General features: G+C 50.2%; 1 protein-coding gene across 2 annotated transcripts in view; it reads right to left on the bottom strand.

Annotated features, from left to right (window-relative positions):
- The window catches only part of Pard6g (par-6 family cell polarity regulator gamma), a 72,811-nt gene extending 64,542 nt beyond the window's left edge, over positions 1-8,269 (bottom strand). Inside the window, exon 1 of one of the 2 annotated variants that reach the window (XR_386378.4) lies at positions 7,957-8,269. Coding sequence is in view for 1 of the 2 variants with exons in the window: in NM_053117.3 (NP_444347.3) it covers positions 7,957-8,028 (72 nt within the window). In the remaining variant the exon portion in view is untranslated. The remainder of the gene's footprint in view (positions 1-7,956) is intronic. The other variant, NM_053117.3, reaches the window with a different exon arrangement.
- Between the last annotated feature and the right edge of the window lie 4,274 nt (positions 8,270-12,543).

Genomic DNA, 12,543 nt, shown 5'->3' with positions numbered 1-12,543 from the left:
GCAGAGAAACCCTATGGTGCTTTGATGTACTGAGAAGACATGGAGCCTCAATACCCTCAAGTGTGTATGAATGAGAAGAGGCCCAGGGAGACCACCCCTGTCCTCCATAGAGAAGGCAGAGTGCAACATTTTGGCTCTGTGGTTTCTCTGGCCTACCAAGCATGAGGCTTTGCTCCACACATACTACATCCTTTCTCAAAGGAAGATGCTCCAATTTTCCTCTCACATGAAGAGCAAATACCATAGAGATGGCTCATGATCTGCTGTATGTGGCACAGGCTGACCCTCACTCATCTCTTGCCACCTTCAGCCACAACACCCAGTCCATCACAAGAGTCTCTGAATGACCTAGTGCCATAACCAATGAAAGGCCAAGAAATTCAAGAGCAGAAGCCATCACTCAGCCACACTGAGGCATTGCAAGAGTCTTTTCACTCCCCAGAACTCTGCAAAAATAGATTTTTCTTGATTTACTTTGGTTTATCCACAAATATCTGATGAGCTGTCATTCAGTTCCTCAGAACTGCAGAACTGTGGCACTTCAGATAAAAACCTGAAAAGAAGCAAAGTCCATGGACACACACCCAGCACTGCCATTTTACACATCTGGAGGACCCTATCTCTAACCCAGACCACACTGCATGGAACTAAGCAATGGCAGTATGCACTGCCTTGGTTTGCTGGAGGGTCACTGAATGGGTCAGGGTAGCAGACAAGTGACAACCTGGAGGTAGGTCCACACATGGATGTAGGTGGTCCACACATAGATACAAGTGGTCCACACATGGATGTTGGTTGTCCACACACGGATGTAGGTGGTCCACACACGAATGTAGGAGGTCCACACACCACGATGAGATGTTGCACAGAGGATGTTTTTCAATTTTGTTGGTATATAAAGCAAGCTTTCCCCTCGCCCAAGTAAAACACTACACTCCATTCTATCTGCTGATGGGGTGTTGAGGTGGGCTGGGGTGGGACCCAACCTAACTTTCAGAGCTAAAGGCCAAAGAAAGGAGAAGTCAGGAAGAAACAGCCACAATGACTGCCAATACACCAGCCGCAGGGAGGAGCAGGGCTCCTCTCATCCCCAAGGGCTGGGCCTGGTGCACTGGGTGACTAGATCTGCTATGGGGACGAGGGTCAGGCTGAATCTCGGAGACCCAGTTCTACCCACATGGAAACCTGGAAACACCAGCAGCAGGAGTAGCAGCGATGTATTTGTAATCTTCCAAGTTTAGTTTAGCTGCTCTTCTCCTCCTGCCCCATTGGATCAGCATCAGTTTTCTTCCCAGGCACAGGAGGGCTACTCTTTGGCAGAGAGATGGTCCTGTATCATGTATTTGCCACCTTTAGAAAGTAGGTATTTTCTAAAGTAGTGCCATAAACCATTGCTAAAGTCATCGGCATAAGGAAAATCCATTTGCTTCCCATCTCAGTCAGCAAGCACTTACTGGGTATGTACCATATGCAAAACCTCACAGGCTGATGCTGAATCACAAGTGAGAAATGCCAGTAACTTTCTGGGCTGGTCTTCTAGAATGTTCAACTTGATGTGCATGAGATGGGAGGATGAAAGAACTCCAAACAAGGAAAAGACTAGAGCCCAACAGACAGCTGTTGCATCTCCTACAAGATACAACCTGGGGACTGGTACAGAGAACCCCCAGAGTTGCAAAGAGGGCATCCTCAGAGGTCAAACATGGCAACTGACCCTGCGGTTGGATAAGACAGTTGGGCTGCTGACCTCTGGCTTCACATACATGTGAGGTTGGGGATTGTGAGCACTTCAAATAATAGGATGAAGGACCTCCCCCATACATACATACTCCATGTTACATCTTCCAAACCTGCTCTCCACTGAAAATAGTGGGCACAGTGTCTGCTTTTTTGTCTTTGTATAAAACATGGGCTCCACATTTGACACACAGTAGTTGCCCAGTAAGAAGAGCAAAACACCACGATCAAATGATTGGATGGATGGCGGGCAGGATCAGCCTTTTATATTTTTGGTTGTGAGTTTAGCCTTTAATGGTTGAGCCATCTCTTCAGCCCAAGGACCAGAATTCTATAGCCAGCTACTGAGTAGAGGGGTTCCCTTGAGGACACGCATCAAGAATCTTCCACAATTCAAGGAAAAGAGAACAACCAAAAGACACAGCCTCGGTTGCTCCCATGAGCTCCAGACCTGGAGAACCAGGGAGAAAAACTGGGATGTGGTGTCTGTGTCCTGGTCTGGATTCCATGACTTAACAGTCACTAAGAGCCATGAGCCATGAGCCTTCCCCACTTGTCTTAGTCAGGCGTTCTTTTCCTGTACAAACATCATGACCAAGAAGCAAGTTGGGAAGGAAAGGGTTTATTCAGCTTACACTTCCACACTGCTGTTCATCACCAAAGGAAGTCAGGACAGGAACTCACACAGGGCAGGAACCTGGAGGCTGGAGTGGATGCAGAGGCCATGGAGGAATGCTGCTTACTGGCTTGCTCAGTTTGCATTCTTATAAAACCCAAGACTAGTAGCCCAGGGATGGCACCACCCACAATGGGCTAGGCCCTCCACCCTTGATCACTAATTGAGAAAATGCCTTACAGCTGGATCTCATGGAGGCATTTCCTCAAGGGAGGCTCCTTTCTCTGAGATAGCTCCAGCTTGTGCCAAGTTGACACACAGAACCAGCCAGTATACCACTAGTGGCCATAGGCTGTTATGGCACTGATTGGGTTTCAGAACCTGTTCAACGCTGGTACGGCAAAGACATTCCCAGGGGTTCAGTGACCCTTACGTATTGTGGAAGTGATAGGGAAGCCCATTTTATAGGCTATGATGGGGATTGATGAATTCTTTCTTGCAACTTCAGTGTCTGGGAACCATGTCTGGCACATATTTCTCACGTGTACTGGGGATGTTAGATGTTAACTGCTTTACACTGAGGGCAGCACCTCATCTGCGCCACGTTTTACATCCCCAGTGTGTCCAGTGTAGCTTTAGAGTATGGTTTAGAAGTGTGCTGGGAGGGACGTGAGGGGCTGCACTTTTGGGGCCCGGATTTATGCCCCCCCAAAGGAAGTGAGGAGCCAGTAAGCTTGTGCATTTGTTACATAAACAGCCAGCTGGACACATCTGCCTGTGTGTTCTGCTGCTGTCACCTCGTGCTCCCTTCATGTTGTCCCTAAAGGACCAGGAGACCATGTTAAACCAAGGCACACCTCTCTATCAATCCACACACACTTCACGGATGCTTGAGCTTCTGAGATCTTTAAAGCCTCCATTTCACAATTTCAGATACCATCCCCTTCTCTAAACTTGGGAGAACTGCAGCCCAGTGTCTGGAACGTCCCAGGTTCCAGGCAATAGTTTCCCTCCTTATCGAGATGTAGTAGCCCCTGGCCACACACCCAGAAAAGGTGGCAAACCTTTTAGGGGCAGTGACATCATCCATGCTCCCCAAACTAACACCCCACCTGGGTCCCTGTCAAGAGACTCTTCTAAACGCAACTTCTCAAATCAAGTCCCAGAACCTGTCGAAACACATACGTGCACAGATACAACAAAGCAGGATCTCCTAGAGGTGTAGCTGACACCCAGGTGAGTCAAACCGTGTCCAGGCAGTTCTCAACTGGCCCACACGAGGCAAGTCCTCAGCCATCCAACAGCGAGGCCAGGCCCAGCTTCCATCCCACCCAATGTCTCACGCCAGATGGAAGGGTGGGTCCCTGTAGGGCCATGGCAGCCAATACACTCAGCCAGAGATAAGATCTTGGGGCTCAGAGGAGACAGGCTGACAGAAGACATTGTATGCCCAGCTGTCTACAGCACAGCTCTGCCAGCCAGCACCTGATCGGCCAGACCATCTAGGGGCTACTCATACACATGCCCTCCCAGGAGGCCCAGGTTAATGTCTGAGCTAGGCTATACGAGGGAAAGGATACCAATTCCACTCAGAGCCTGGAAGATCAGTCCTGCCTGCTCTGGTGGGACACATCGTAAACACGCAGCTCCCAAAAGCCAACACAAAGAGAATGGGAAGAGGATTAAGTATAGCACTGGGGAGCTAAAAAGAGATCGACAGATAGCACGCTAGCACCTTCGAGTTTCCAGCTCACTGACAACTCAAGAAGTATACAAATTAAAGCAGTAGAAAAAGGAACGGGGGAGGGGAATGAATGGGTACAAAACAGCATATAGAAAATAGCAGAAGCAATTTCTCAGAACATTTTTAAAAGTTATTGCATGTGTATGGTATGTGTGTGTATGTGTGTGTATGTGCGTGCGCGTGCTATGGAGTGTGTGTGTGTGTGTGTGTGTGTGGCGATCAGAGAACAATCTTGTGGAGTCAGTTCTCTCTGTCTACCTTTATGTGGATTCCAGGGTTTGAACTCAGGAGGTCAGGCTTGCTCGGCCATTGCCTTTGCCACAGAGCCATCTTACCTGCCTAAACACTTACTAATTACGTATTCAAAGCCTTAAAAATGTGCATGTCTTTTATCCCAAGTACTTTTAAGTACATAGAGTCCTGTTGATTTAATACAACCAGTAACTTTCATTTGCCTTATGTTGTATGTTCTGTATTGGCTTCATATAAATACTTCAATATGGTTCACAGCACAGTTTAGTATGGGGGGGGGGACCAGGCAGAAATTCAAACAAGATATTGGTTATATTATGATTGGACAGAAGATGTAATACTGCGTAGTCATTTTTTTAAAGTCCCCTAAAAATGTTAATGACATGAAGAAACATTTGTCACATATTGACAGATTGAAAGTAGACTACATATTGTCTTTGTGATCCTCGTTCTAGAAACAATAACGTGATGTATGCACACTAGCACACGGCGTCAGAAGGCATGAGGCAGCATTTGAGAGAAGTCTGTCTGCAGACAGAATTACCCTCTTCCAGCCTCAAGTTTCTTTAGGGAGGCACACACATGAAGAAAACCTTCAGCCTCAAACAATACTGAGTGGGCCTCATGACAGACTTGCCTCTCGAGTTGGGACACTGTTGCGGTAGGAGGACCTGAGAACTGTATTCTCTGAGACACCCCCATCCCTGACGGCAGTGGCCTTCTTGCCCTCTTGCTGGCTTTCAAAGCAGCCTAGGCAGTTGCCCTTCGTCCTTCAGCCTGAAATGCTTTCCTACAAATCTCCAGTGTCTCCCTTCCAGCTACAGGTTGGAGAGGCAAAAGTCACGGTGGAGTGAGAAGGGCAGGCAGAAACAGGAAATCGAAAGTGCACATGGCTCTGGAGAGGGAGAGAGGATGAGCCAGAGTTAACGATTTTAGGGAATCATCAGGGGGCATGAAACGGGTGGCAGCCACCAGGCCAAGAACCTGAGTTCTCTGCATACACAGCTGGTGTGCCCAGGAGGTGGCTGGCATGGCAGATAATTAATGATCTCAATTCTGAGAAGACGCGTGGCCATATTCAGCACTCACCGTGAGTGCTGAGACCCTGCGCCGTGGCACTGGATGCTGAGGATGGTGGGTGCCCTGCACTTCCCAACATGTCTTCCCCTCACCTCAGGAGGTGAGCACCTTCTCTGGATATGATGCAGATGCCCACAGATGAAACGACTCAGATAGGGAAACGAAAAGATGTTGCCTCAAATCCCCAACAAAACTTGGGTGCACTGAGCTGTGGCTGCCATTTTCCTAAGCAAACCACAGTTACTATATTTAGTTCTACATTCGAGGTGTGTGAAGTCCTTGCTGATAGGAAGTTCTGCCTCCAGCACAGACAAAAGCCCTTGCCTGGAGAGATGGACTCCACAATAATACACATCAGCTACCGAGTGGGAGGAGAGCGGGAGGGGTGTGGAAGGAAGAGCCACTGGGGACATTCTGGACAGGCAATGAGAGTGGCATGCTGTGGGGTGGAGAGCATGTGACAGCCACCCCAATGCTGTCTATGTCAGCGTGGGCTCTCCTAAGTCTCCACTCCAAACAGCATCTGAGCTTGAAGCCTCAGAGATGCAAAGTGGCATTTCTCCACTAAGCAGAGTTGGAGGAGACAGTTTGGCCAACATGCCAGGAAACAAAGGTAGGTGGCCTATTCTCCCCTAAGCCTGCATGGACCACAGCCCAGAAATGCAGGATAAGGCCCAGTGAGGGCACTTCCTCCAGATCTGTCCCATGGCCTCATTTTGAATTTGTTAATGTACATCGTCACACACAGCTACTGAGCACCAGAACTGAGTGGTTAGCACTTCTCATCGGAGTCCACACTCAGTGAGTGGTCAGGAAGAATCCTGGTGATGGGTGTTGATGGTGTCCGCTGTGTTGGCGCTCACAAGAGTGTTACACACCCGTATACACACACAAGTGAGCACATAGCACCGTATGAAGCTCCCTTCTATTCACACCAGAGGTTAACACTGCAGAAGGCCAAGCAAAGTGACCTCGGGTCTCTGTATTCTTTCTCACGTCTGCTTGTGAATGTACCACGATTTCAAAACAGTTTAGAGACATGAAGGGGCTGCCCTAGTCCAGTGCTGAGGAAGCAGGCAACCCTCCCACCCTCCCATGGCCATGGATGGCCCTAACTTTACAGCTGCGTGAACTTGGGGTTTAGGAGCACTCCTGGACAACAGAGGGGATGGGAGTCATAGAATTACCATCTGGAAACAGGGTAGGCTCTCATTATAAGTAAGCTGCCCCAAATGTGGAGACCCTGCAGTTTACCACAATGGGTCTGCAAAGATACCCTGCTGTTACTGAGGGGACTTGCCCCATCTTCAGGACTCTACAGAGACCCTGAAAATCTTATACTAAAGAACTCTCTGGTGGCTGGTCAGTAGTCTAATGAGAGCATTATCTTACCAGATACCAGGCGAATGAATGGATCTCAGGCCTTAGGCCCACAAGAAGCACTGGGGAGAACTCACCCTTGGTGATCTGGACCATTCCAGCACCTCTCCCTTCTTCACCCAGAACACCACAGAAACAAGGCTACTTATCTCCTAGTCAGTAAAAGGCTCCAGGGACTTCTCCCACCCGACCCTAAGCAACAGCAGCTCCCCATCCCGCAGGGTCCGCGTTGCAGACCCTCCCAGACCAAAGCTTTTGCAGCGAAGGAGCTGCCTCCGCAGAGGGGAGAAGCGCCAGATCCTATCAGCCAATTATCCAGGCACGGCTACTCGCAAGTTCGGGCACGCTCTGCCTAGGCACAAGCAGCGGGAGGGGCCCGGGCGCGCCCAGGGGGTCTGAGTCTGCGCCCTGGTCGCGCCCCCCCGTAGCGGATTGTGGTCTTGTCTAGGGGCGGCTCGCCCAAATGGGAGTTTATCGGTCCCTGAACCCTAAGAGCCCGGGGGATCTAAGCTGGGGGAGCGTCTAGGAAAGATGTCTGGGTAGCAAGGGTGCTCAGGGCTGGGTCGGGAAGACTGGACTTGGGCCAGGGGTATGATCAAGGGGTCTGGGTCTTGGGGTAAAGGGCGCCTGGGGCTCCGGGTCTGGTACCCAGCGCCAAACAGGAGGCTGAGCCAGGGCCCTGATCTGGGAGCCGACCGCCAGTCTGCTCCTTAAGGCCAAATTGCGGCGCAGCCAGGCCCCCCTCCTGATTCTGGCCTCCCAAAGACCCCTCCACGACCTGAATCCCAGCAGTCTCCGGCTCCAAGATCGCCCCGGAAACACAGCCCTCCCCTCCAACGTGTGGCGCGCCCCGGTCTTCTCTAGTTCGTGGAACAAAAGAGCAGCTCTCGTGGAGCTGGTTCAGAGCCTACACTGACTGTCCCATGGCCCTCCGCCGCCGGGCTTTGTGCTCGCATAGGGAGCAGGGAGGATCGCCGGGGTCCCGGAGCACATCCCACGGACCCCGCGCAGAGGCACGCAGCGCCTAAGCTCCAAAGTTGTCGACGCCGGTCGCCTCCCACACCGCTCCAGTTTCCCTCCGCGGGGTGCACCATTCATTTGCCAAGGGACCGAGTGCAGACCGCCCCGGTGGGCCTCGGGCACTTACCTTGCTCTTGACTTCCACAGCGCTGCAGTCGTAGAAGCGTAGGGTCTGAGACTTATGAAAACTCCGGTTCATGATTTCGGCCCCACTCAGCCTCGCCTTCGCCCTCGCCGCTCAGGGGCCTCAGAGAGAGTCTCCGCGGAGACGCCCCCCAACGTCTGCCCGGGCCCGGCGCCGGGCCCGCGCTCGCTAGGGCGCCCGGCTGCACGGCGTGAGGCGGGCCGGAGCGGGGCTGGCGGCGCGCCGCGGGGACTCCAGGGGCCGCGCGCGGGAGGAGCTACGGGACGCCTCCCCCGAGTCCCGCCCCCAGAGCCCCGCCCCCAGAGCCCCGCCTCCAGCCCCCATCAGGACCCGCCCACGCCACGCCCCTACCTGGTGCCTTTCCAAAGGCAGAAGCTCTGGGCCATTTTCTGGGCTCTCCGGTTTGCCTTCTCCACAGCGGTCCGCCTGGGAAAGGGGTTCTCGATAGATTCTTAAGAAGCAATGGTGAGGACAAGGCCTCCAGGTCTGCTCCACTTGCCTGCCTCAGTTGCCAGGTTGTAGGTGGTCTCGCCCATGAAGTAGTGAACTCAGGCAGGACGGAAAGCGACAGGATAGTAAACCGATGCCAAATTGTAAAGAAATAGTTAAAGTTAAAACTAATATGTAGTATTAACAACAAGAACTAAAACTGTTTTTTTTTTAAAGGGAGAGGAACACTTGCAGGAGGGTTTGAGGAGCAGCGAGGGTTTTTCTAAGGCAGTTGATAGAAAATAGGATAGGTTTGGAGAAAGAAATGATTCTTATATCATAGAAGACTAGATAGAGCACTTAAAAAGAGGGGGGAGAAAACCCAAGATGGAACCTGGCTCCTTAGGAGTTTGTAAAGAAGTTAGGACGAAACTTACAGGCTTTAACAACTATCTTAAAATGTCTCATGCATTTTTGTAATCGGCATGTTTACTTTTTGTGTACATTGTAATATACATTACAGAATTGTGATCATTCTGTTTTGTCACTACCCGGGTTATAATGGATGTTTTCATCAGTTGTTTGATTTTAGAAAATGTTCTTTAAATTGCTTATGTGAATAAAGGTATGACTTCTAATGGTTTTATTTTATTGGCTATGTTTGCATTTCATACATACTAATATTATAAGTGCTGAATCCCAGGTTTCACTTATTTCTGAGGCTTTTAAAAGATATTGACTATTAAAATGGAATTATTAGGCTATAAAACACACCTCCTCTAAAGTTTTAACACAGACTGCCAAATTGCATTCCCTAAATTTTAATTTTTATTCAGTTTTGCTGTGTATTTATTCTGTTATGATCAGGGTTTAATGCCAGGGCCTGTGGTCACTGTGGTTTAGAGTCATAATCCTTCCTTTAGAAGAAAGTCCATATTGTTCAGAGGACCCCGGACAGGCATAGGTGATGTAAGCCGGGAAGACACGGGGAAATCCTGGTCAAAAAGCAGCAGGAGCAAGCTCCTCAGTTCTCTCTTCTTTCCCAGCCCCTCCCCCAGAGCCCCTCCTCCAAGAACTCCTCCCCCAAAGCCCTCCCCAAAGAGCCCCTCTCCCAAAGCCCCTCCCCCAAGTGCCCCTCCCCCAGAGCCCCTCCTCCAAGAGCTCCTCCCCCAAAGCCCTTCCAAAAGAGCCCCTCTCCCAAAGCCCCTCCCCCAAAGAGCCCTTCCCCCAAGAGCCCCTCCCTTACCCTTCTCTTTCCCTCCTTTTCTCTCTCACAGGCCTTTACATAACCTAGGCCAGCCTTAAACTTTCTAGGTAACTGAAGCTGCCCTTCAGCTTCCCATCTTCCTGTCCCCACCTCCATAGTGCTGGGACGGCATGTGTGTGTACGTACTTCCATGCCCGTTTTACTCAGTACAGGGCATGGGATCCCAGACCTCATGATGTCTTATTTGGAGGGTCGATTCCTAACTTAGTACAGTCCTTTGGCCTTAGAAAAGTCACAGGTCTGCTGTTTTACTGTTCACTCCAAAGGGACAGTTCTGTGGGTGGGGGAGGCCCAGGAGCGCGGTAAGGGTTGAGCGCCCACATGGTTAATCCTGGTTGTCAGCTTGACTCTATCGGAATAACCAAAACACAAGCCTCTTGGCGCTCCTGTGAGGGGTGTTGTAAATGCCGAACTTAATCCTACATCCACTTATTTCTGAGGCTTTTTGAGAAATACTGTCTCTTGGTCAGATATCTGAGGCAGAAAGACCCGCCCACGTGTGGACAACAGCTTCTGGAGGAAACATAGATGAGATGGTAATGGAAAAAGAAACCGTTGCTTTCTGCCTGCTTGCCCCACTCTACTGGCATGCCCATCTCTGCTGTTGCTGCAGCATACTTGGCTGACACTAGAGCCAAGTTCTTCGGGTTTCTAATGTAGACCGAAGACCAGCAGCTCTCTAGGGATCCTCCAGGCCTTCGGTGCCAGATTGGGGCTGCTGAGACATCCAACCTTGTGGACTGAGCAGCTACTGGATTCTTGGCTTCTCTAGTGTGAGACAGCTGTGCAAGCGTGTGTGTGTGTGTGTGTGTGTGTGTGTGTGTGTGTGTGTGTGTGTGTATGTGTGTGTGTGTGTGTGTGTTCGTTCTTATTTGTTAATTCTATCACTTCTGGTCCTTTAGACAAGCCTTGACTAACACAAGCTGTAAGCCAGACATTTCAAATATGGAATGATGAATATCGTTCTGGGGAGTGGGTAGGGAAGAAGATCCAAGAGCAGGTTCTGACTTGGCAGTGGTGTTGTACACCTTACATCCCAGTACCCAGGAGGCAGAGGCAGGCAGACCTCTGTGACTTCGAGTCCAGCATGGTCTACAGAACAAGTTTCAGGACAGCCAGGGCTACACAGAGAAATCCTGTCTCAGAGTGGAGATGGGAAGATAGCAGGTTCAAGACTCTGGGAAAGGGAAGGTGAGGAGGTGCCAAGCTTCACGTGGTCCTTAGTTGGCAGTGGGTCAGCCAGAGGGGAGTGAGGCAGTTCTGTGAATCCTGTGACTCACAGTGAGGGGCTAAGGCCTGTGTGCTCCCCTGTTCCATCAGTGACAACCTATGGAATCAGCTCTGTAACATAAGGAGATCCCCACGTACCTGGCAAGCCCAGCCGCACTGCAGAGGGGTTGCACTTGGATATCCATCACCTGTTGCCTACATAGACTGTGGCTTAAGGGACAGGCAGCCCCAGGAGGAAGCTGCTGATGCCTGAATTGTTTCCCTGTGCACAGCCAGGCTACCCCAGTGAAAGGCTTTTTAAGCCTTAGAACGTCAAGCCACTCCCTCTAGGTCCTGGCCTGGCAGCCTGTTTTTGTTTTTGTTTTCACATATCTATGGGGCCACAGGAACCTTTGAATGCTTCCTGGTAGACTAGTTTTAGTCAAAGACTGAGAAAGAAAATAGAGATAGACAGGCCTAATCATCCTCAAGTCATGGCTTCAGAGAATCCATCAAAACTGGTAATTCTAACTGAGTTTGGTGGCTCATGCCTTAGTTCCAGTTAATAAGGGGTTAAGCCAGGAGGACTGAGAGTTCAAAGCCAGCTTGAGCAATATGGTGAGATGGTCTCAAACCAACCAACCAACCAACCCCAGGTAAACATATAAATTCCAATAGAGATTCCAAATATAGCCGGTAGACCAGTGTTTCTCCTTTGGTGGTGGTGGGGGGGGAGTTTGAATGATCTTTTCACAGGGGTTACCTAAGATCATCAGAAACCACAAATATTTACACCGTGATTCACAACAGTACAAAATTACAGCGAAGCAGCAATGAAAGTAATTGTATGGTTGGGGGTCACCACAATATGAGGAAGTGTATTAAAGGGTCACAGCATGAGGAAGGTTGGGAACCACTTCTCTAGGTGGCCAGTCCTTGAAAATGAAATAGCTTAGAACTTCAAAATCTTATATTTCAAGGTAAGGAGCGGCTCAAAACATTTTATCATAGAGAAAGGAGATTGGCAGCCTGGATTACTTTGTCAGCTTTTAAAGTAACAAAACACCCCTAAAGGAGCTGTTATCAGCATAATAGGATCTGCTCAGAGAGGAAACTGTTGAGAATTACTAGATTATCCGAGCAGTGGAACTCAGGCTGCAGCCTACACTGAAAAAGCTGGTACCGCCCAGAGAGGCCTGGATAGGAGAGAGGAAAGTCCCGCGTGCTCATGGATGAGCCCACCAGAGATCTCAGGAGTGGCGATGCCTGGGTACACCCATTGGTTCTTAAGGAAACCACCTTGCCCTGTGCTCTCCTCTGCCATGGGACACTCAGCAATGTCTAGAAGCATCCACCGTGAGGAAGGCAGGGTGTGCTACTGACTGCAGGAGCTATCGATGCCAAGAGGGGCAGCCCTTCCTATAAAAAGGGTTTCCACCCAGTCAAAATGTCAGCTGTGCCAAGGGCTGTTGTTTCTGACCCTCACTCAGATCCCTGCTACTTCACCGTTACCTGAGGTCCCCGTAAGGAACCTCAATTTGCAGCAGTCTGCACATTTTAAGTTTGCAGAAGTCTGCACATTTTGAAGTGCGCAGACCCAGGCTGCCCTTGTTTTTGGTCTCTGAGTCTGGCGATAAAGACTGGGGAAAGTTAGCCTGCTGTGA

Source organism: Mus musculus, chromosome 18 (assembly GCF_000001635.26).
Source record: "Mus musculus strain C57BL/6J chromosome 18, GRCm38.p6 C57BL/6J".
NCBI lineage: Eukaryota > Metazoa > Chordata > Mammalia > Rodentia > Muridae > Mus > Mus musculus.
Note: the sequence above shows the minus strand (reverse complement) of the source record. Positions and strands in the feature narration are given on the sequence as shown.